The sequence below is a fragment of the Cyclopterus lumpus genome, chromosome 13 (assembly GCF_009769545.1).
Source record: "Cyclopterus lumpus isolate fCycLum1 chromosome 13, fCycLum1.pri, whole genome shotgun sequence".
Classification (NCBI taxonomy): domain Eukaryota; kingdom Metazoa; phylum Chordata; class Actinopteri; order Perciformes; family Cyclopteridae; genus Cyclopterus; species Cyclopterus lumpus.
This window is the reverse complement of record NC_046978.1, coordinates 17822353-17844347: the sequence shown is the minus strand read 5'-3', so window position 1 is coordinate 17844347 and position 21995 is coordinate 17822353. Positions and strand designations below refer to the sequence as shown.

At 50.8% G+C, this 21995-nt stretch overlaps 1 protein-coding gene across 1 annotated transcript; it reads right to left on the bottom strand.

The window, feature by feature from the left end:
- Nucleotides 1–7948: 7948 nt before the first annotated feature.
- Nucleotides 7949–9797, bottom strand: LOC117741688 (serine/threonine-protein kinase pim-1-like). The gene is made up of 6 exons (XM_034548884.1): nucleotides 9432–9797; nucleotides 9071–9273; nucleotides 8715–8972; nucleotides 8443–8623; nucleotides 8165–8326; nucleotides 7949–8066 (listed from the first exon to the last, which is right to left on the bottom strand). The coding sequence occupies exons 1-6, from the start codon at nucleotides 9754–9756 to the stop codon at nucleotides 7975–7977; spliced, it is 1221 nt and encodes a 406-aa protein (XP_034404775.1). The 5' UTR covers nucleotides 9757–9797; the 3' UTR covers nucleotides 7949–7974.
- Nucleotides 9798–21995: the final 12198 nt, after the last annotated feature.

The window sequence follows — 21995 nt, the reverse complement described above, 5'->3', positions numbered from 1 at the left end:
GTCCTGGAAAGGGCGCCGCCTGCCGACTCCATAGTTCTCCTGGGAGACTTCAACACTCACGTGGGCAATGACAGAGAAACCTGGCGGGGCGTGATTGGGAGGAACGGCTTGCCCGATCTGAACCCGAATGGTGTTTTGTTGTTGGACTTCTGTGCTAGCCACAGTTTGTCCATAACGAACACCATGTTCGAACATAAGGTGGCTCATAAGTGTACCTGGTACCAGAACACCTTAGGCCGGAGATCAATGATCGACTTTGTAATCGTATCATCTGATCTGCGGCCGTATGTCTTGGACACTCGGGTGAAGAGAGGAGCAGAGCTGTCAACTGATCACCACCTGGTGGTGAGTTAGCTCAGATGGCGGGGGAGTCGGCTAGAAAGACCTGGCAAGCCCAAACGTGTAGTGAGGGTGAACTGGGAACGTCTGGCAGAGGATCCTGTCCGGGAGGTCTTCAACTCACACCTCCGGAAGAACTTCTCACAAATCCTGAGGGAGGCTGGGGACATGGAATCAGAGTGGACCTTGTTCAAAGCCTCTATTGTGGACGCGGCTGCTCGGGGCTGTGGCCGGAAGGTCATCGGTGCCTGTCGTGGCGGCAACCCGAGAACCCGGTGGTGGACACCGGGGGTGAGGGAAGCCGTCAAAGTGAAGAAGGAGGCCTTTCGGACCTGGCTGGCCCAGGGGTCTCCTGAAGCAGCTGACGGGTACCAGCGGGCCAGAAGGGCTGCAGCGGCGATGGTCGTGGAGGCTAAAACTCGGGCATGGGAGGAGTTCGGGGAGGCCATGGAGAAGGACTTTCGGTTGGCCTCAAGGAAGTTCTGGCAAACCATCCGGAGAGGATCCGGTTCGGGAGTCTCGGGATCGCCTCTCTGCTGTTTGCGGATGATGTGGTCCTGTTTGCCTCCTCGGACCGTGACCTCCAGCATTCACTGGGGCGTTTTGCAGCCGAGTGCGAAGCGGCAGGGATGAGAGTTAGCACCTCCAAATCTGAGGCCATGGTGCTCTGCCGGAAACCGGCGGATTGCTCCCTCCAGGTGGGGGCAAACTGCCTACCCCAAGCGAAGGAGTTCAAGTATCTTGGGGTCTTGTTCACGAGTGAGGGTAAGGTGGAGCGGGAGATCGACAGGCGGATCGGTGCGGCTGCAGCAGTAAAACAGGCGCTGTACCGGTCCGTCTTGGTGAAGAGGGAGCTGAGCCGGAAGGCAAAGCTCTCCATTTACTGGTCGGTCTACGTTCCAACCCTCACCTATGGTCACGAACTCTGGGTCGTGACCGAAAGAACGAGATCTCGGATACAAGCGGCCGAAATGAGCTTCCTCCGTAGGGTGGCCGGGCTCAGCCTTAGAGATAGGGTAAGGAGCTCGGACATCAGGGGGGAGCTTGGAGTCGAGTCGCTGCTCCTTCGTGTCGAAAGGAGTCAGCTGAGGTGGTTCGGGCATCTAGTCAGGATGCCTCCTGGACGCCTCCCATTAGAGGTTTTCCGGGCCCGTCCAACTGGTAGGAGGCCCCGGGGAAGACCGAGGACAGGCTGGCCTTGGTATATATATATATATATATATATATATATATATATATATATATATATCCACCCAAGAAAACAGAAATATATATATTTATTTTTAACAAACGTGGAGCTAGTTTATATATATATATATTTAATTATTTTCTTTCTTTGGGGGTAGTTTATACATATAATATATATAATATAAACTAATGTCCTGTTCTAACATAACCTTTTCTTAATTTCCTGGCCGAACGTGACTTTTCGTATATGCTGGTCTAACGTGACAGTTGGAAAAATCCCTCAATTCAAAATCAACATGCTGTACAATTTCTAAGTTGATGTGAAATACAGACCTTTTTGATACCGACCTTCCAGGATTATTGACATGTTTCAACATGTGCAAGATTAACAGTATTAAAACATTTCAAGTAAAACATTTCGAAAGAAAAGATAAATTTATTTAGTTTCCATGTTATTATTTTCAAAGCAGCAGCAGCTCCGGTCAGTCGGTTGGTCGGTCGGTAGGTAGGTAGCAGCAGGTAGGCAGAAGCAGCAGCAACAGCTCCGGTCGGTCGGTAGGTAGGTAGATAGCAAAAGCAGCAGCAGGTAGGTAGAAGCAGCTCCAGTCAGTCGGTCGGTCAGTAGGTAGGTAGGTAGGAGCAGCAGCTGCAGGTAGGTAGAAGCAAAATTAGCTCCGGTCGGTCGGTAGGTAGGTAGGTAGCAGAAGCAGGAAGGTAGAAGCAGCTCCGGTCGGTCGGTAGGTAGGCAGCAGCAGCAGGTAGGTAGGTTGAAGCAGCAGCAGCTCCGGTAGATAGGTAGCAGCAGAAGCTCCGGTCGGTCGGTCAGTCTGTCGGTAGGTAGGTAGGTAGCAACAGCAGGAAGGTAGAAGCAGCTCCGGTCGGTAGGTAGGTAGCAGCAGCAGGTAGGTAGGTTGAAGCAGCAGCAGCTCAGGTAGATAGGTAGCAGCAGCAACTCCGGTTGGTCGGTCAGTCTGTCAGTAGGTAGGTAGGTAGGTAGAAGCAGCAGGTAGGTAGAAGCAGCAGCAGCTCTGATCTGTCGTAGGTAGGTAGCAGCAGCAGCTCCGGTTGGTCGGTAGGTAGCAAAAGCAGCAGCAGGTAGGCAGAAGCAGCAGCAGCTCCGGTCGGTCGGTAGGTAGGTAGGTAGCAAAAGCAGCAGCAGGTAGGTAGAAGCAGCTCCAGTCAGTCGGTCGGTCAATAGGTAGGTAGGTAGGAGCAGCAGCTGCAGGTAGGTAGAAGCAAAATTAGCTCCGGTCGGTCGGTAGGTAGGTAGATAGCAGCAGCAGGAAGGTAGAAGCAGATCCGGTCGGTCGGTAGGTAGGTAGCAGCAGCAGGTAGGTAGGTTGAAGCAGCAGCTCCGGTAGATAGGTAGCAGCATCAGCTCCGGTCGGTCAGTCTGTCGGTAGGTAGGTAGGTAGTTAGGTAGGTAGCAGCAGCAGAAAGATAGAAGCAGCTCCGGTCGATCGGTAGGTAGGTAGGTAGCAGCAGCAGGAAGGTAGAAGCAACTCCGGTCGGTCGGTAGGTAGGTAGCAGCAGCAGGTAGGTAGGTTGAAGCAGCAGCAGCTCCGGTAGATAGGTAGCAGCAGCAACTCTGGTCGGTCGGTCAATCTGTAGGTAGGTAGGTAGGTAGGTAGGTAGGTAGGTAGGTAGGTAGCAGCAGCAGGTAGGTAGAAGCAGCAGCAGCTCCGGTCGGTCTGTCGGTAAGTAGGTAGCTAGGTAACAGCAGAGGGTAGGAAGAAGCAGCAATAGCTCTGGTAGATAGGCAGCAGCAGCAACTCCGGTCGGTCGGTCAGTCTGTCGGTAGGTAAGTAGGTAGGTAGCAGCAGCAGGTAGGTAGAAGCAGCAGCAGCTCCTGTCGGTCTGTCGGTAGGTAGGTAGCTAGGTAACAAGAGAGGGTAGGTAGAAGTAGCAATAGCTCTGGTCTGTCGTAGGTAGGTAGCAGCAGCAGCTCCGGTTGGTCGGTAGATAGGTAGCAGCAGGTAGGCAGAAGCAGCAGCAGCTCCGGTCGGTCGGTAGGTAGGTAGGTAGCAAAAGCAGCAGCAGGTAGGTAGAAGCAGCTCCAGTCAGTCGGTCGGTCAGTAGGTAGGTAGCAGCAGCAGCTTCGGTCGGTCGGTCAGTCGGTAGGTAGGAGCAGCAGCTGCAGGTAGGTAGAAGCAAAATTAGCTCCGGTCGGTCGGTAGGTAGGTAGGTAGCAGCAGCAGGAAGGTAGAAGCAGCTCCGGTCGGTCGGTAGGTAGGTAGGAGCAGCAGCTGCAGGTAGGTAGAAGCAAAATTAGCTCCGGTCGGTCGGTAGGTAGGTAGGTAGCAGCAGCAGGAAGGTAGAAGCAGCTCCGGTCGGTCGGTAGGTAGGTAGCAGCAGCAGGTAGGTAGGTTGAAGCAGCAGCAACTCTGGTCGGTCGGTCAATCTGTCGGTAGGTAGGTAGGTAGGTAGCAGCAGCAGGTAGGTAGAGGCAGCAGCAGCTCCGGTCGGTCGGTCAGTAGGTAGGTAGCTAGGTAACAGCAGAGGGTAGGTAGAAGCAGCAATAGCTCTGTTAGATAGGTAGCAGCAGCAACTCCGGTCGGTAGGTCAGTCTGTCGGTAGGTAGGTAGGTAGCAGCAGCAGGTAGGTAGAACTAGCAGCAGCTCCAGTAGGTAGGTAGGTAGCAGCAGCAGGTATGTAGAAGCAGCAGCAGCTCCGGTAGGTAGGTAGCAGCAGCAGGCAGGTAGGTAGGTACGTACGTAGATAGGAGCAGCAGGTAGGTAGAAGCAGCAGTAAGCAAGTAGGTAGCTAGGTAGCAGCAGCAGGTAGGTATAAGCAGCAGCAGCTCCGGTCAGTCGGTCGGTAGATAGCTAGGTAACTAGGTAGCAGCAGCAGGTAGGTATAAGCAGCAGCAGCTCCGGTCAGTCGGTCGGTAGATAGCTAGGTAACTAGGTAGCAGCAGCAGGTAGGTATAAGCAGCAGCAGCTACGGTCAGTCGGTTGGTAGATAGCTAGGTAGGTAGGTAGCAGCAGGTAGGTAGAAGTAGCAGCAGCTCCGGTAGGTAAGTAGGTAGCAGCAGCAGGCAGGTAGAAGTAGCAGCAGCTCCGCTAGGTAGGTAAGTAGGTAGCAGCAGCAGGCAGGTATAAGCAGCAGCAGCTACGGTCAGTCGGTTGGTAGATAGCTAGGTAGCAGCAGCAGGTAGGTAGAAGCAGCAGCAGCTCCGGTCAGTCGGTTGGCAGATAGCTAGGTAGGTAGGTAGGTAGCAGCAGGTAGGTATAAGCAGCAGCAGCTCCGGTCAGTCGGTCGGTAGATAGCTAGGTAGCTAGGTAGCAGCAGCAGGCAGGTAGAAGCAGCAGCAGCTCCGGTAGGTAGGTAGGTAGGTAGCAGCAGCAGGCAGGTAGAAGCAGCAGCAGCTCCGGTCAGTCGGTCGGTAGATAGCTAGGTAGCTAGGTAGCAGCAGCAGGAAGGTAGAAGCAGCTCCGGTCGGTAGGTAGGTAGGTAGCAGCAGCAGCAGCTCTGGTCTGTCGGGAGGTAGGTAGGTAAATAAAAAGTCACGTTAAAGTTCGGATCTCGTTACGTTAAAAATTCGTCACACACATCTTAATTATGTTAATGTTAATAATAATATGTTCCAATTTAAAACACAGAGGGCTCAACCCTCTGGAGCAATTTAGGTTCAGTGTCTTGCTCAAGGACACTTTTTGAATCTTCAATATTTAAATCTATGTGTGTGTAGTTTATATTTAATAATGTACGTGTTTATAATAACTGTCACACAAGGTGCCACCAGATCACATATATCATATATATCACATATATCACATATGTTCCAATTTAAAACACAGAGGGCTCAACCCTCGGGAGCAATTTAGGTTCAGTGTCTTGCTCGAGGACACTTGGACATTTAAATGTAGACGTGTGTGTATAAATTTAAATGTAGGTGTTTGTTTGTGTGAAGTGTGATACTATCTAAGCTACGGGTGATTCCTCAGCTGCTCCAGGGGGAACCGCTGATCCGGGTCTGTATGCATGGGTCGCGTTAAAGTAAAATTAAAGGTTCGGACCTCGTCACCTTAAACGTTTGAACCTCGTCACGTAAAGTTAGAGTTTGGTCCTCGTCACACGTCTTTTTTCCTGGTCCAACGGGACCACTTCTTAATCCCTAGTTCCTGATCTAAAACTTGACTAGGGGCCTTATCTATCTTTTGGGGTGTTTAACTTGAATGTTCCAATATGTTCCAATTTAAAACACAGAGGGCTCAACCCTCGGGAGCAATTTAGGTTCAGTGTCTTGCTCGAGGACACTTGGACATTTGAATCTATGTGTGTGTAGTTTATATTTAAATGTAGGCGTTTGTTTGTGTGAAGTGATTGAACTAATAACTGTCACACAAGGTGCCACCAGATCACATATATCATATATATCACATATATCACATATGTTACAATTTAAAACACAGAGGGCTCAACCCTCGGGAGCAATTTAGGTTCAGTGTCTTGCTCCAGGACACTTGGACATTTAAATCTACGTTTGTGTAGTTTATGTTTAAATTTAAATGTAGGCGTTTGTTTGTGTAAAGTGTGATACTATTTAAGCTACGGGTGATTCCTCAGCTGCTCCAGGGGGAACCGCTGATCCGGGTCTGTATGCATGCATCACGTTAAAGTAAAATTAAAGGTTCGGACCTCGTCACCTTAAAAGTTCGGACCTCGTCACATTAATGTAAAAGTTCGGATTTCGACACATTAAATTAAAAGTTTGGACCTCGTCACGTAAAGTTAGAGTTTGGTCCTCGTCACACGTCTTTTTTCCTGGTCCAACGGGACCACTTCTTAATCCCTAGTTCCTGATCTAAAACTTGACTAGGGGCCTTATCTATCTTTTGGGGTGTTTAACTTGAAGCAATTTAGGTTCAGTGTCTTGCTCGAGGACACTTGGACATTTAAATCTATGTGTGTGTAGTTTATATTTAAATGTAGTCGTTTGTTTGTGTGAAGTGATTGAACTAATAACTGTCACACAAGGTGCCACCAGATCACATATATCATATATATCACATATATCATATATATCACATATGTTCGAATTTAAAACACAGAGGGCTCAACCCTCTGGAGCAATTTAGGTTCAGTGTCTTGCTCAAGGACACTTGGACATTTAAATCTACGTTTGTGTAGTTTTTGTTTAAATTTAAATGTAGATGTTTGTTTGTGTGAAGTGTGATACTATCTAAGCCACGGGTGATTCCTCAGCTGCTCCAGGGGGAACCGCTGATCCGGGTCCGTATGCATGTGTCACGTTAAAGTAAAAGTTCAGACCTCGTCACGCAAACTAAAATTTCGGACCTCGCCAGGTTAAAAGTGTGGACCTCGACACATTAAATTAAAAGTTCGGATCTCGACGCATTAATTTAAAAGTTTGACCTCGCCACGTAAAGTTAAATTTCGGACCTCGACACATTAAATTAAAAGTTTGGACCTCTTCACGTTAAAGTTAGAGTTTGGTCCTCGTCACACGTCTCTTTTCCTGGTCCAACGGGACCACTTCTTAATCCCTAGTTCCTGATCTAAAACTTGACTAGGGGCCTTATCTATCTTTTGGGGTGTTTAACTTGAATGTTCCAATATGTTCCAATTTAAAACACAGAGGGCTCAACCCTCGGGAGCAATTTAAGTTCAGTGTCTTGCTCCAGGACACTTGGACATTTAAATCTATGTGTGTGTAGTTTATATTTAAATGTAGGCGTTTGTTTGTGTGAAGTGATTGAACTAATAACTGTCACACAAGGTGCCACCATATCACATATATCACATATATCACATATGTTCCAATTTAAAACACAGAGGGCTCAACCCTCGGGAGCAATTTAGGTTCAGTGTCTTGCTCCAGGACACTTGGACATTTAAATCTACGTTTGTGTAGTTTATGTTTAAATTTAAATGTAGGTGTTTGTTAAGTGTGATACTATCTAAGCTACGGGTGATTCCTCAGCTGCTCCAGGGGGAACCGCTGATCCGGGTCCGTATGCATGCATCACGTTAAAGTTAAAGTTTGGTCCTCGTCACACCTCTCTTTCGTCACACACTTCTTAATTATGTTAATCATAAGATCACATATATCATATATATCACATATATCACATATGTTCCAATTTAAAACACAGAGGGCTCAACCCTCGGGAGCAATTTAGGTTCAGTGTCTTGCTCCAGGACACTTGGACATTTAAATCTATGTGTGTGTAGTTTATATTTAAATGTAGGCGTTTGTTTGTGTGAAGTGATTGAACTAATAACTGTCACACAAGGTGGCACCAGATCACATATATCATATATATCACATATATCATATATATCACATATATCACATATGTTCCAATTTAAAACACAGAGGGCTCAACCCTCGGGAGCAATTTAGGGTCAGTGTCTTGCTCAAGGACACTTGGACATTTCAATGTATGCGTGTGTTTGTGTGTGTGTGGGTGTAGTGTGATACTATCTCAGCCACGGGTGATTCCTCATCTGCTCCAGGGTGAACCGCTGATCCGGATTCACATGCATGCACGCCTTGTAGAAATCTTTGCAATCTGGAGAGAAAGAAAGAGAAGAAAGGGTGAGGTCCTGTGATCCATCACAACGTGAATAGATTTGTGTCTGCCGACATATTTGTGTATGTTTTTCTTACATTCGGAAAGCCACCAACTGTTCTTCAGCTTCTGAAAGGACAGGTGCCCGCTAGATGCCACGCCTTGGAGCATGGCGAACAGGACCACTCCGATCTGGTATACTGTCGAGGGTCCGGCTTCGTATTCCTGCCGACGGTGCCACTCTGGGGGGACGAAAGAACCTAAAATATACAGACATAATAAAGAGACAGTGAGGAGGAGGAGGAGCTTTGTTTCAATGTAAAAGTCACCGATAAATAATGTTAATAAAGAGCAGGAGTGAAGCTGGACTTCTTACCATAAAAGTTGCTATAGGTGTCTCCGTCTCCGTCGAAGCAGCTCAAACCGAAGTCGATGAGGCGAACTCGCGGCGACTTCATGCAGGTCTCAATAAGAAGATTTTCGGGTTTAATGTCACGGTGGAAAATGTGCTTCTGCTTGAGGTCAATGGCTGCATCCAGCAGCTGATTAATTATAATCTGAAAGACAAAAAGAGAGAGTTGAGGGATCAGAGATGATGCTTGGACATGTTTTCATGGCTGTGACTCTGAGATGACTACAGCAGCTTACCTTGGCTTCCGTTTCTATCAAGTGGCCTCCTTTGCCTTGGATGTAGTTGGCGAGGTCTACGGCCGGCAACGGTCTCTCCAGCACCAGGATCAGCCCCTGTTCCTCAACGTACCAGTCCAGTAGGTCAACTGGTGCTGAATGCCGCTCTGAGTTGGCCTGTAGATGCTCTAGGACAGCGACCTCCATGGGGATCGTGTACCCATCATCTTCTTGGTAAAGGGTGAGATGGTGTTTCCTGTCGATATGCTTGATGGCGACCTAAGAGATAGAAACAAGACTTTTTGGTTACACTTTCTGACCGTACTGTGCATGTGTGTGTCTGCATGTGTGTGCAAGAAAATGTGAGGAACACTTACGGGTAGATTATCCGCTCTGCGGTAGCCAGCAAACACGCATCCAAACGATCCTTGGCCAAGTTTCTTCAGCTGCTGGTACTTGGCCTTAAACACGTCTGACTCGTCTAGGAGCCTGTACTTCTTCTCAACCGGTCCTTCATCGTCGACCGCCTTCCTCTTAGCGCTTCCCTCGCTCAGAGCCGCCTCGGGTGTGTTTCTGCTTTCTAGAGATGGGAGAAAAAACATCACGACATGAATTTACCGGCATTCACAACACGAGCGAGGACAAAGAGTCCCTCAAACTAAAAGACAAGACAATCATTCAATGTCTCTTAAATCATTTATAGCAGAATAATGGTTAAAATATCGGCATAAAGCTTACCAGTGTCCTCTGAGCTGAACAACTCACCGCTCCACGGGAAGGGGCCCGGTTTCCTGCTTCTTTTCCAGGGTGGGCTTTCCCCATCTTCTGTCTGTTTCCTCTTCCCTCCTCCATCGACAACACCAATGTCTTCTGAGCTGGACAGCAACTCATCGTTCTGCGGGGAGGAGTCCCGTTTCCTACTTCTTTTCCTCGGTAGGCTTTCCCCATCTTCTGTCCGTTTCCTCTTCCCTCCTCCAGCGACGACACCAATGTCTTCTGAGTTTGAAGGCAACTCCTTCTCCTTCTCCACAGCTGTGAAGAGCTTTCCAAATACTTTACCCATTATAACTGAAGATGGCTGAAGAGCTTTCGTAAAAACGTTAGTGTTTGTTGCTGCAAGGCTGGATGGACTATATATAATGGAACTGGCACGGAATGTTCAAGTGCTGTACATTCCGGGCCTTTGAGGTCACAGCCTGTGACATCACCGTGTTCCGTAATATGCAAATGAGGGTAAATTCTGTGTGTTTATACGTAAACATGGAGGTATCCACTGAATACATTCAAAACTACGTGTATGAGCATACAATTTAACCCCCTTTACATAATTTCTTAAATTCACCTCTTTTTTTTTTTTTAGAGGCACTTGCATTTGATACATGTGATATACATTAAAAAAATTGCATAACAATCTCAGCTATCGATTTAATGAAGCACCAGTTGTCTACAGTGTAAAAAAAGGTAATTTGGCCCTAAAGCTGAAAAGTTGAAGTCTGATTTATTAAAGATTCTTCAAATGGCTTGTGAAAACATACCTTTACTCATGTGGATGAACTGTTTTGGTGCTGGAAACTGGTTAACCAAAAACCTTAGGTTCACAAAAGTCGTGGAATATATGAATACAATAGTAAATACATGTAATAAATGTCTAAAACCAAATTTCTTTTAATCGTTTTTTTGGGTAAAAGTGTTCTACTTTCACCAAATGTTAGAGGGACTGAGATAAAATGGGACTGAGGAATAACTTCATATTACAGATCAAGCATCATGTGATGTATGCAAATAATAATAATAAAAGACAGAGCTGCTGCTGCAAATGGAATTAAGAGGGAATCAAAACTGTTAATCGGTTTTATTAATGTCCTCTTTTTTTGCTCATTTATTACTTTCATGTTAATATTTACAAATCAAAGAATTTGCGTATTAAAAAAATCTTTACAAATCAAACTCATGCTGCACCGTACAAAACCTAATAGCCTCCAAACAGCTTTAACTATTATTTGCTCCCATATAAATATCCATCCATCCATCCATTTTCAATACCGCTTATCCTCATTAGGGTCGCGGGGCGCTGGAGCCTATCCCAGCTGACATAGGGCGAAGGCAGGGGACACCCTGGACAGGCCGCCAGTCCATCGAGGGCACATGTAGGGACATACAACCATTCACTCTCACGGGACATTTAGAGATCAATTAACCTGCAGCATGTCTTTGGATTGTGGGAGGAAGCCGGAGAGCCCGGAGAGAACCCACGCTGCCACGGGGAGAACATGCAAACTCCACACAGAAGGACCGCTCCGACCGGGAATCGAACCCGCGGCCCTCTTGCTGTGAGGCGACAGTGCTAGCCACTACACCACCGTGCAGCCCCCATATAAATATAATAATAATAATAATAATACTCGGTGCTCTCGAACAGTATGGACTATTAGAATAGAGGGATCTCTGCCGGTGGTTTTCGTCCCAGGAGGGTTATGACCCATGAAGGGGGCCACTCTACGATCATCTGTGATCCTCTTCTCCTTCCGTGCATAGAGTCCGTCCATCTTCCCGCTTGCCCCTCGTCACGTCTTGCCGATTCCCACTCGGATCCTCGCCCTCTGCCCGTCTCCTCCCCCTTCGCAGACTCATCTTCTTTCCCACTCTCCTCTTTGCCCTCGTCGTCCGTCACAGTTGATGTGAAATACAGACCTTTTTGATACCGACCTTCCAGGATTATTGACATGTTTCAACATGTGCAAGATTAACAGTATTAAAACATTTCAAGTAAAACATTTCGAAAGAAAAGATGAATTTATTTAGTTTCCATTTTATTATTTTCAAAGCAGCAGCAGCTCCGGTCAGTCGGTTGGTCGGTCGGTAGGTAGGTAGGTAGGTAGCAGCAGCTCCGGTTGGTCGGTAGGTAGGTAGCAGCAGGTAGGCAGAAGCAGCAGCAGCTCCGGTCGGTCGGTAGGTAGGTAGATAGCAAAAGCAGCAGCAGGTAGGTAGAAGCAGCTCCAGTCAGTCGGTCGGTCAGTAGGTAGGTAGGTAGGAGCAGCAGCTGCAGGTAAGTAGAAGCAAAATTAGCTCCGGTCGGTCAGTAGGTAGGTAGGTAGCAGAAGCAGGAAGGTAGAAGCAGCTCCGGTCGGGTTGTAGGTAGGTAGCAGCAGCAGGTAGGTAGCTTGAAGCAGCAGCAGCTCCGGTAGATAGGTAGCAGCAGCAGCTCCGGTCGGTCAGTCTGTCGGTAGGTAGGTAAGTAGGTAGGTAGGTAGCAGCAGCAGGAAGGTAGAAGCAGCTCCGGTCGGTCGGTAGGTAGGTAGCAGCACCAGGTAGGTAGGTTGAAGCAGCAGCAACTCCGGTCGGTCGGTCAATCTGTCGGTAGGTAGGTAGGTAGCAGCAGCAGGTAGGTAGAAGCAGCAGCAGCTCCGGTCGGTCGGTCAGTAGGTAGGTAGCTAGGTAACAGCAGAGGGTAAGTAGAAGCAGCAATAGCTCTGGTAGATAAGTAGCAGCAGCAACTCCGGTCGGTCGGTCAGTCTGTCGGTAGGTAGGTAGCAGCAGCAGGTAGGTAGAACTAGCAGCAGCTCCAGTAGGTAGGTAGGTAGCACCAGCAGGTATGTAGAAGCAGCAGCAGCTCCGGTAGGTAGGTAGCAGCAGCAGGCAGGTAGGTAGGTACGTAGGTAGATAGGACCAGCAGGTAGGTAGAAGCAGCAGTAGGCAGGTAGGTAGCTAGGTAGCAGCAGCAGGTAGATAGGTATAAGCAGCAGCAGCTCCGGTCAGTCGGTCGGTAGATAGCTAGGTAACTAGGTAGCAGCATCAGGTAGGTAGAAGCAGCAGCAGCTCCGGTCAGTCGGTTGGTAGATAGCTAGGTAGGTAGGTAGGTAGGTAGCAGCAGGTAGGTAGAAGTAGCAGCAGCTCCGGTAGGTAGCAGCAGCAGGCAGGTAGAAGTAGCAGCAGCTCCGGTAGGTAGGTAGCAGCAGCAGGCAGGTAGAAGCAGCAGCAGCTCCGGTAGGTAGGTAGGTAGGTAGCAGCAGCAGGCAGGTAGAAGCAGCAGCAGCTCCGGTCAGTCGGTTGGTAGATAGCTAGGTAGCTAGGTAGGTAGGTAGCAGCAGGTAGGCAGAAGCAGCAGCAGCTCCGGTCGGTCGGTAGGTAGGTAGATAGCAAAAGCAGCAGCAGGTAGGTAGAAGCAGCTCCAGTCAGTCGGTCGGTCAGTAGGTAGGTAGGTAGGAGCAGCAGCTGCAGGTAAGTAGAAGCAAAATTAGCTCCGGTCGGTCGGTAGGTAGGTAGGTAGCAGAAGCAGGAAGGTAGAAGCAACTCCGGTCGGTCGGTAGGTAGGTAGCAGCACCAGGTAGGTAGGTTGAAGCAGCAGCAGCTCCGGTAGATAGGTAGCAGCAGCAGCTCCGGTCGGTCAGTCTGTCGGTAGGTAGGTAGGTAGGTAGGTAGGTAGCAGCAGCAGGAAGGTAGAAGCAGCTCCGGTCGGTCGGTAGGTAGGTAGAAGCACCAGGTAGGTAGGTTGAAGCAGCAGCAGCTCCGGTAGATAGGTAGCAGCAGCAGCTCTGGTCGGTCAGTCTGTCTGTCGGTAGGTAGGTAGGTAGGTAGCAGCAGGAAGGTAGAAGCAGTTCCGGTCGGTCGGTCGGTAGGTAGCAGCAGCAGGTAGGTAGGTTGAAGCAGCAGCAGCTCCGGTAGATAGGTAGCAGCAGCAACTCCGGTCGGTCGGTCAATCTGTCGGTAGGTAGGTAGGTAGCAGCAGAGGGTAAGTAGAAGCAGCAATAGCTCTGGTAGATAAGTAGCAGCAGCAACTCCGGTCGGTCAGTCTGTTGGTAGGTAGGTAGCAGCAGCAGGTAGGTAGAACTAGCAGCAGCTCCAGTAGGTAGGTAGGTAGCAGCAGCAGGTATGTAGAAGCAGCAGCAGCTCCGGTTGGTAGGTAGCAGCAGCAGGCAGGTAGGTAGGTACGTAGGTAGATAGGACCAGATGGTAGGTAGAAGCAGCAGTAGGCAGGTAGGTATAAGCAGCAGCAGCTCCGGTCAGTCGGTCGGTAGATAGCTAGGTAGGTAGGTAGGTAGGTAGCAGCAGGTAGGTAGAAGTAGCAGCAGCTCCGGTAGGTAGCAGCAGCAGGCAGGTAGAAGTAGCAGCAGCTCCGGTAGGTAGGTAGCAGCAGCAGACAGGTAGAAGCAGCAGCAGCTCCGGTAGGTAGGTAGGTAGGTAGGTAGCAGCAGCAGGCAGGTAGAAGCAGCTGCAGCTCTGGTCAGTCAGTCGGTAGATAGCTAGGTAACTAGGTAGCAGCAGCAGGTAGGTAGAAGCAGCAGCAGCTCCGGTCAGTCGGTTGGTAGATAGCTAGGTAGCTAAGTAGGTAGGTAGGTAGCAGCATCAGGTAGGTAGAAGTAGCAGCAGCTCTGGTAGGTAGGTAGGTAGGTAGCAGCAGCAGGCAGGTAGAAGCAGCAGCAGCTCTGGTAGGTAGGTAGCAGCAGCAGGCAAGTAGAAGCAGCAGCAGCTCCGGTCAGTCGGTTAGTAGATAGCTAGGTAGCTAGGTAGGTAGGTAGCAGCAGGTAGGCAGAAGCAGCAGCAGCTCCGGTCGGTCGGTAGGTAGGTAGCAAAAGCAGCAGCAGGTAGGTAGAAGCAGCTCCAGTCAGTCGGTCGGTCAGTAGGTAGGTAGCAGCAGCAGCTCCGGTCGGTCAGTCGGTAGGTAGGAGCAGCAGCTGCAGGTAGGTAGAAGCAAAATTAGCTCTGGTCGGTTGGTAGGTAGGTAGGTAGCAGCAGCAGGAAGGTAGAAGCAGCTCCGGTCGGTCAGCATGTAGGTAGCAGCAGTAGGTAGGTAGGTTGAAGCAGCAGCAGCTCTGGTAGATAGGTAGCAGCAGCAGCTCCGGTCGGTCAGTCCGTCGGTAGGTAGGTAGGTAGGTAGCAGCAGCAGGTAGGTAGAAGCAGCTCCGGTCGGTCGGTCGGTCGGTCGGTCGGTAGGTAGGTAAGTAGCAGCAGCAGGAAGGTAGAAGCAGTTCCGGTCGGTCGGTCGGTAGGTAGCAGCAGCAGGTAGGTAGGTTGAAGCAGCAGCAGCTCCGGTAGATAGGTAGCAGCAGCAACTCCGGTCGGTCGTTCAATCTGTCGGTAGGTAGGTAGGTAGCAGCAGAGGGTAAGTAGAAGCAGCAATAGCTCTGGTAGATAAGTAGCAGCAGCAACTCCGGTCGGTCGGTCAGTCTGTTGGTAGGTAGGTAGCAGCAGCAGGTAGGTAGAACTAGCAGCAGCTCCAGTAGGTAGGTAGGTAGCAGCAGCAGGTATGTAGAAGCAGCAGCAGCTCCGGTAGGTAGGTAGCAGCAGCAGGCAGGTAGGTAGGTACGTAGGTAGATAGGACCAGCAGGTAGGTAGAAGCAGCAGTAGGCAGGTAGGTATAAGCAGCAGCAGCTCCGGTCAGTCGGTCGGTAGATAGCTAGGTAGGTAGGTAGGTAGCAGCAGGTAGGTAGAAGTAGCAGCAGCTCCGGTAGGTAGCAGCAGCAGGCAGGTAGAAGTAGCAGCAGCTCCGGTAGGTAGGTAGCAGCAGCAGGCAGGTAGAAGCAGCTGCAGCTCTGGTCAGTCAGTCGGTAGATAGCTAGGTAACTAGGTAGAAGCAGCAGCAGCTCCGGTAGGTAGGTAGGTAGGTAGCAGCATCAGGTAGGTAGAAGTAGCAGCAGCTCTGGTAGGTAGGTAGGTAGGTAGCAGCAGCAGGCAGGTAGAAGCAGCAGCAGCTCTGGTAGGTAGGTAGCAGCAGCAGGCAGGTAGAAGCAGCAGCAGCTCCGGTCAGTCGGTTAGTAGATAGCTAGGTAGCTAGGTAGGTAGGTAGCAGCAGGTAGGCAGAAGCAGCAGCAGCTCCGGTCGGTCGGTAGGTAGGTAGCAAAAGCAGCAGTAGGTAGGTAGAAGCAGCTCCAGTCAGTCGGTCGGTCAGTAGGTAGGTAGCAGCAGCAGCTCCGGTCGGTCGGTCGGTAGGTAGGAGCAGCAGCTGCAGGTAGGTCGAAGCAAAATTAGCTCTGGTCGGTTGGTAGGTAGGTAGGTAGCAGCAGCAGGAAGGTAGAAGCAGCTCCGGTCGGTCAGCATGTAGGTAGCAGCAGTAGGTAGGTAGGTTGAAGCAGCAGCAGCTCCGGTAGATAGGTAGCAGCAGCAGCTCCGGTCGGTCAGTCTGTCGGTAGGTAGGTAGGTAGGTAGCAGCAGCAGGTAGGTAGAAGCAGCTCCGGTCGGTCTGTCGGTAGGTAGGTAGGTAGCAGCAGCAGGAAGGTAGAAGCAGCTCCGGTAGGTAGGTAGCAGCAGTAGGTAGGTTGAAGCAGCAGCAGCTCCGGTCGGTCGGTCAGTAGGTAGGTAGCTAGGTAACAGCAGAGGGTAGGTAGAAGCAGCAATAGCTCTGGTAGATAGGTAGCAGCAGCAACTCCGGTTGGTCGGTCAGTCTGTCGGTAGGTAGGTAGCAGCAGCAGGTATGTAGAAGCAGCAGCAGCTCCGGTCAGTCGGTTGGTAGATAGCTAGGTAGCTAGGTAGGTAGGTAGGTAGGTAGGTAGCAGCAGGTAGGTAGAAGTAGAAGCAGCTCCGGTCGGTCGGTAGGTTGAAGCAGCAGCAGCTCCGGTAGATAGGTATCAGCAGCAACTCCGGTCGGTCGGTCAATCTGTCGGTAGCTAGGTAGCAGCAGCAGCAGCAGGGAGGTAGACGCAGCAGCAGCTCCGGGCTGTCGGGAGGTAGGTAGGTAAATAAAAAGTCACGTTAAAGTTAAAGTTCGGATCTCGTTACGTTAAAGTTTCGTCACACACATCTTAATTATGTTAATGTTAATAATAATATGTTCCAATTTAAAACACAGAGGGCTCAACCCTCTGGAGCAATTTAGGTTCAGTGTCTTGCTCAAGGACACTTTTTGAATCTTCAATATTTAAGTCTATGTGTGTGTAGTTTATATTTAATAATGTACGTGTTTATAATAACTGTCACACAAGGTGCCACCAGATCACATATATCATATATATCACATATATCACATATGTTCCAATTTAAAACACAGAGGGCTCAACCCTCAGGAGCAATTTAGGTTCAGTGTCTTGCTCGAGGACACTTGGACATTTAAATGTAGACGTGTGTGTATAAATTTAAATGTAGGTGTTTGTTTGTGTGAAGTGTGATACTATCTAAGCTACGGGTGATTCCTCAGCTGCTCCAGGGGGAACCGCTGATCCGGGTCTGTATGCATGGGTCGCGTTAAAGTAAAATTAAAGGTTCGGACCTCGTCACCTTAAACGTTTGAACCTCGTCACGTAAAGTTAGAGTTTGGTCCTCGTCACACGTCTTTTTTCCTGGTCCAACGGGACCACTTCTTAATCCCTAGTTCCTGATCTAAAACTTGACTAGGGGCCTTATCTATCTTTTGGGGTGTTTAACTTGAACGTTCCAATATGTTCCAATTTAAAACACAGAGGGCTCAACCCTCGGGAGCAATTTAGGTTCAGTGTCTTGCTCGAGGACACTTGGACATTTGAATCTATGTGTGTGTAGTTTATATTTAAATGTAGGCGTTTGTTTGTGTGAAGTGATTGAACTAATAACTGTCACACAAGGTGCCACCAGATCACATATATCATATATATCACATATATCACATATGTTCCAATTTAAAACACAGAGGGCTCAACCCTCGGGAGCAATTTAGGTTCAGTGTCTTGCTCAAGGACACTTGGACATTTAAATCTACGTTTGTGTAGTTTATGTTTAAATTTAAATGTAGGTGTTGTCAGGATCTGTAGTGTTGTTTCGTGTTTCCTGTCTTATTTTGAAGTCCTTGTCTCTCGTGTCCTCTGTTTCTCTTCACTTCCTGTCCCTGTGATTGTCTGCCCTGTTCCTGATTGTTTCCTCCTGTGTCCAATCACCTGCACCAGCCCTCTGTATTTAAGTCCTGTTCATGTCATTCCCCTTTGTCGGTTCGTCTTGTCTAGATCGTGGAAGATCTTGTGTGCATGTTTTGTATCCTGGTTTTTTGGAATCCTGTTTTGGAATCCTGTTTAGCAATAAAAGTTGCTTTGCCATCGTTGACGGCGTTTGGGTCCTGTGTTCCAAGCTGCACATAACAGAACGAACCGACCAAAGATGGACCCAGCCTACAACCCCTTCGAAGGGACCCGCTTGGCCTATGGGGGCCCTCGTAGCCTCCAGAAGGGGAACTACAACCCCCATAGGGTCTCGGCACCAAACCCATTCGAAGGGACCCGCTTGGCCTATGGGGGCCCTCGTAGCCTGCAGAAGGGGAACTACAACCCCCATAGGGTCTCGGCACCAGACCCCTTCAAAGGGACCCGTTGGGCTCGTAGCCCCAGTGGCAGAGGTCACGCAGGCCCAGCCCCGGAGTGGGGGGCGCAAACCTCCGGACCGTGTCGGTGGAGGGTTCCGGCTGCCGCCTCTGTGCCGCAGACTACTCCGGTTCCCGCAGTCGCCTCCGTGCTGCAGCCCTCGCCTGTTCCTGTTGCCGCCTCCGTGTTCCGGCCAACCCCAACTTCCTGGGACCTATTGGACTTCCGGCCGGCCCTTGCTTCCTTTGCCTTGTCCCAGGACGCTTTCCGGGACATGATGGAGTCCCTCCAGGCGTTAGACAGGGTCCTGCTTCGGCCGCAGTCCCCGCCGGTTCCTGCCGATGCTGTCCCGTCGTCGCCCCGGCCGACTCCAGCTCCCCGTGTCCCGTCGGCGCCTCAGCCGATCCCAGCTCCTCGTGTCCTGTCGGCGCCCCGGCCGACTCCAGCTCCCCGTGTCCTGTCGGCGTCCCGGCCGACCCCAGCTCCTCGTGTCCTGTCGGCGCCCCGGCCGACTCCAGCTCCCCGTGTCCTGTCGGCGCCCCGGCCGACTCCAGCTCCCCGTGTCCTGTCGGCGCCCCGGCCGACCCCCGCTCCTCGTGTCCTGTCGGCGCCCCGGCCGATCCCAGCTCCTCGTGTCCCGTCGGCGGCCCAGCCGACCCCAGCTCCCTGTGTTCCGTCGGCGCCCCGGCCGACCCCAGCTCCTCGTGTCCCGTCGGCGCCCCGGCCGACCCCAGCTCCTCGTGTCCCGTCGGCGCCCCGGCCGACCCCAGCTCCTCGTGTCCTGTCGGCGCCCCGGCCGACCCCAGCTCCCTGTGTTCCGTCGGCGCCCCGGCCGACCCCAGCTCCTCGTGTCCCGTCGGCGCCTCGGCCGATCCCAGCTCCTCGTGTCCCGTCGGCGCCCCGGCCGACCCCGGCTCCTGCTGTCCCGTCGTCGCCCCGGCCGACTCCAGCTCCCCGTGTCCCGTCGGCGCCCCGGCCGATCCCAGCTCCTCGTGTCCCGTCGGCGCCCCGGCCGACTCCAGCTCCCCGTGTCCTGTCGGCGCCCCGGCCGATCCCAGCTCCTCGTGTCCCGTCGGCGCCCCGGCCGACCCCAGCTCCTCGTGTCCCGTCGGCGCCCCGGCCGACCCCAGCTCCTCGTGTCCCGTCGGCGCCCCGGCCGACCCCAGCTCCTCGTGTCCCGTCGGCGCCTCGGCCGACCCCAGCTCCTCGTGTCCCGTCGGCGCCTCGGCCGATCCCAGCTCCTCGTGTCCCGTCGGCGCCCCGGCCGACCCCGGCTCCTTGTGTCCCGTCGCCGCCCCGGCCGTCCCCGGCTCCCCTTGTCCTGTCGCCGCCCCCGGTTCCCCGGGTCACGTCGCCGCCCCGGCAGACCCCGGTTCCCCGGGTCACGTCGCCGCCCCGGCCGACTCAGGCTCCCTGTGTTCGGTCGCCACCATGGCCGCTTCCGGCTTCTGTTCCTGGGGTTCCCCCGGAGCCCGTCTGTCCGCCTGGTGGTCGCCCTTCTGCCTGTCCTCCTTCTGCCCGTCCCCCGGAGTCCTTCCGTCCGCCTGGTGGCCGTCCTTCAGCCCGTCCCCCAGAGCCCTTCCGTCCGCCTGGTGGTCGCCCTTCTGCCCGTTCCCCGGAGCAGGTCTATGTGCCTGGTGGCCATCCTCCTGCCCGTCCCCCGGAGCCCTTCCGTCCGCCTGGTGGTCGCCCTTCTGCCTGTCCTCCTTCTGCCCGTCCCCCGGAGCCCTTCCGTCCGCCTGGTGGCCGTCCTTCAGCCCGTCCCCCAGAGCCCTTCCGTCCGCCTGGTGGTCGCCCTTCTGCCCATCCCCCGGAGCAGGTCAGTCCTCCTGGTGGCCGTCCTCCTGCCCGTCCTCCGGAGCAGGTCAGTCCTCCTGGTGGTCGTCCTCCGGCCCGTCCCCCGGACTTCTTCTGCCAGGCTTTTGGTCCCGCCTCCGGCTCCCCTCCACCCACCCTGGGGGACTGTGTTGGGTCGTCTGGAATCCGCCCCTTGAGGGGGGGGTTATGTCAGGATCTGTAGTGTTGTTTCGTGTTTCCTGTCTTATTTTGAAGTCCTTGTCTCTCGTGTCCTCTGTTTCTCTTCACTTCCTGTCCCTGTGATTGTCTGCCCTGTTCCTGATTGTTTCCTCCTGTGTCCAATCACCTGCACCAGCCCTCTGTATTTAAGTCCTGTTCATGTCATTCCCCTTTGTCGGTTCGTCTTGTCTAGATCGTGGAAGATCTTGTGTGCATGTTTTGTATCCTGGTTTTTTGGAATCCTGTTTTGGAATCCTGTTTAGCAATAAAAGTTGCTTTGCCATCGTTGACGGCGTTTGGGTCCAGTGTTCCTGTCGAGCTGCACATAACAGGTGTTTGTTAAGTGTGATACTATCTAAGCTACGGGTGATTCCTCAGCTGCTCCAGGGGGAACCGCTGATCCGGGTCCGTATGCATGCATCACGTTAAAGTTAAAGTTTGGTCCTCGTCACACCTCTCTTTCGTCACACACTTCTTAATTATGTTAATCATAAGATCACATATATCATATATATCACATATATCACATATGTTCCAATTTAAAACACAGAGGGCTCAACCCTCGGGAGCAATTTAGGGTCAGTGTCTTGCTCGAGGACACTTGGACATTTAAATCTATGTGTGTGTAGTTTATATTTAAATGTAGGCGTTTGTTTGTGTGAAGTGATTGAACTAATAACTGTCACACAAGGTGGCACCAGATCACATATATCATATATATCACATATATCATATATATCACATATATCATATATATCACATATATCATATATATCACATGTGTTCCAATTTAAAACACAGAGGGCTCAACCCTCGGGAGCAATTTAGGTTCAGTGTCTTGCTCCAGGACACTTGGACATTTAAATCTACGTTTGTGTAGTTTATGTTTAAATTTAAATGTAGGTGTTTGTTAAGTGTGATACTATCTAAGCCACGGGTGATTCCTCAGCTGCTCCAGGGGGAACCGCTGATCCGGGTCCGTATGCATGTGTCACGTTAAAGTAAAAGTTCAGACCTCGTCACGCAAACTAAAATTTCGGACCTCGCCACGTTAAAAGTGTGGACCTCGACACATTAAATTAAAAGTTCGAAACTCGACGCATTAATTTAAAAGTTTGACCTCGCCACGTAAAGTTAAATTTCGGACCTCGACACATTAAATTAAAAGTTTGGACCTCTTCACGTTAAAGTTAGAGTTTGGTCCTCGTCACACGTCTTTTTTCCTGGTCCAACGGGACAACTTCTTAATCCCTAGTTCCTGATCTAAAACTTGACTAGGGGCCTTATCTATCTTTTGGGGTGTTTAACTTGAATGTTCCAATATGTTCCAATTTAAAACACAGAGGGCTCAACCCTCGGGAGCAATTTAGGTTCAGTGTCTTGCTCCAGGACACTTGGACATTTAAATCTATGTGTGTGTAGTTTATATTTAAATGTAGGCGTTTGTTTGTGTGAAGTGATTGAACTAATAACTGTCACACAAGGTGGCACCAGATCACATATATCATATATATCACATATATCATATATATCACATATATCACATATGTTCCAATTTAAAACACAGAGGGCTCAACCCTCGGGAGCAATTTAGGGTCAGTGTCTTGCTCAAGGACACTTGGACATTTAAATCTACGTTTGTGTAGTTTATGTTTAAATTTAAATGTAGGTGTTTGTTAAGTGTGATACTATCTAAGCTACGGGTGATTCCTCAGCTGCTCCAGGGGGAACCGCTGATCCGGGTCCGTATGCATGCATCACGTTAAAGTTAAAGTTTGGTCCTCGTCACACCTCTCTTTCGTCACACACTTCTTAATTATGTTAATCATAAGATCACATATATCATATATATCACATATATCACATATGTTCCAATTTAAAACACAGAGGGCTCAACCCTCGGGAGCAATTTAGGGTCAGTGTCTTGCTCGAGGACACTTGGACATTTAAATCTATGTGTGTGTAGTTTATATTTAAATGTAGGCGTTTGTTTGTGTGAAGTGATTGAACTAATAACTGTCACACAAGG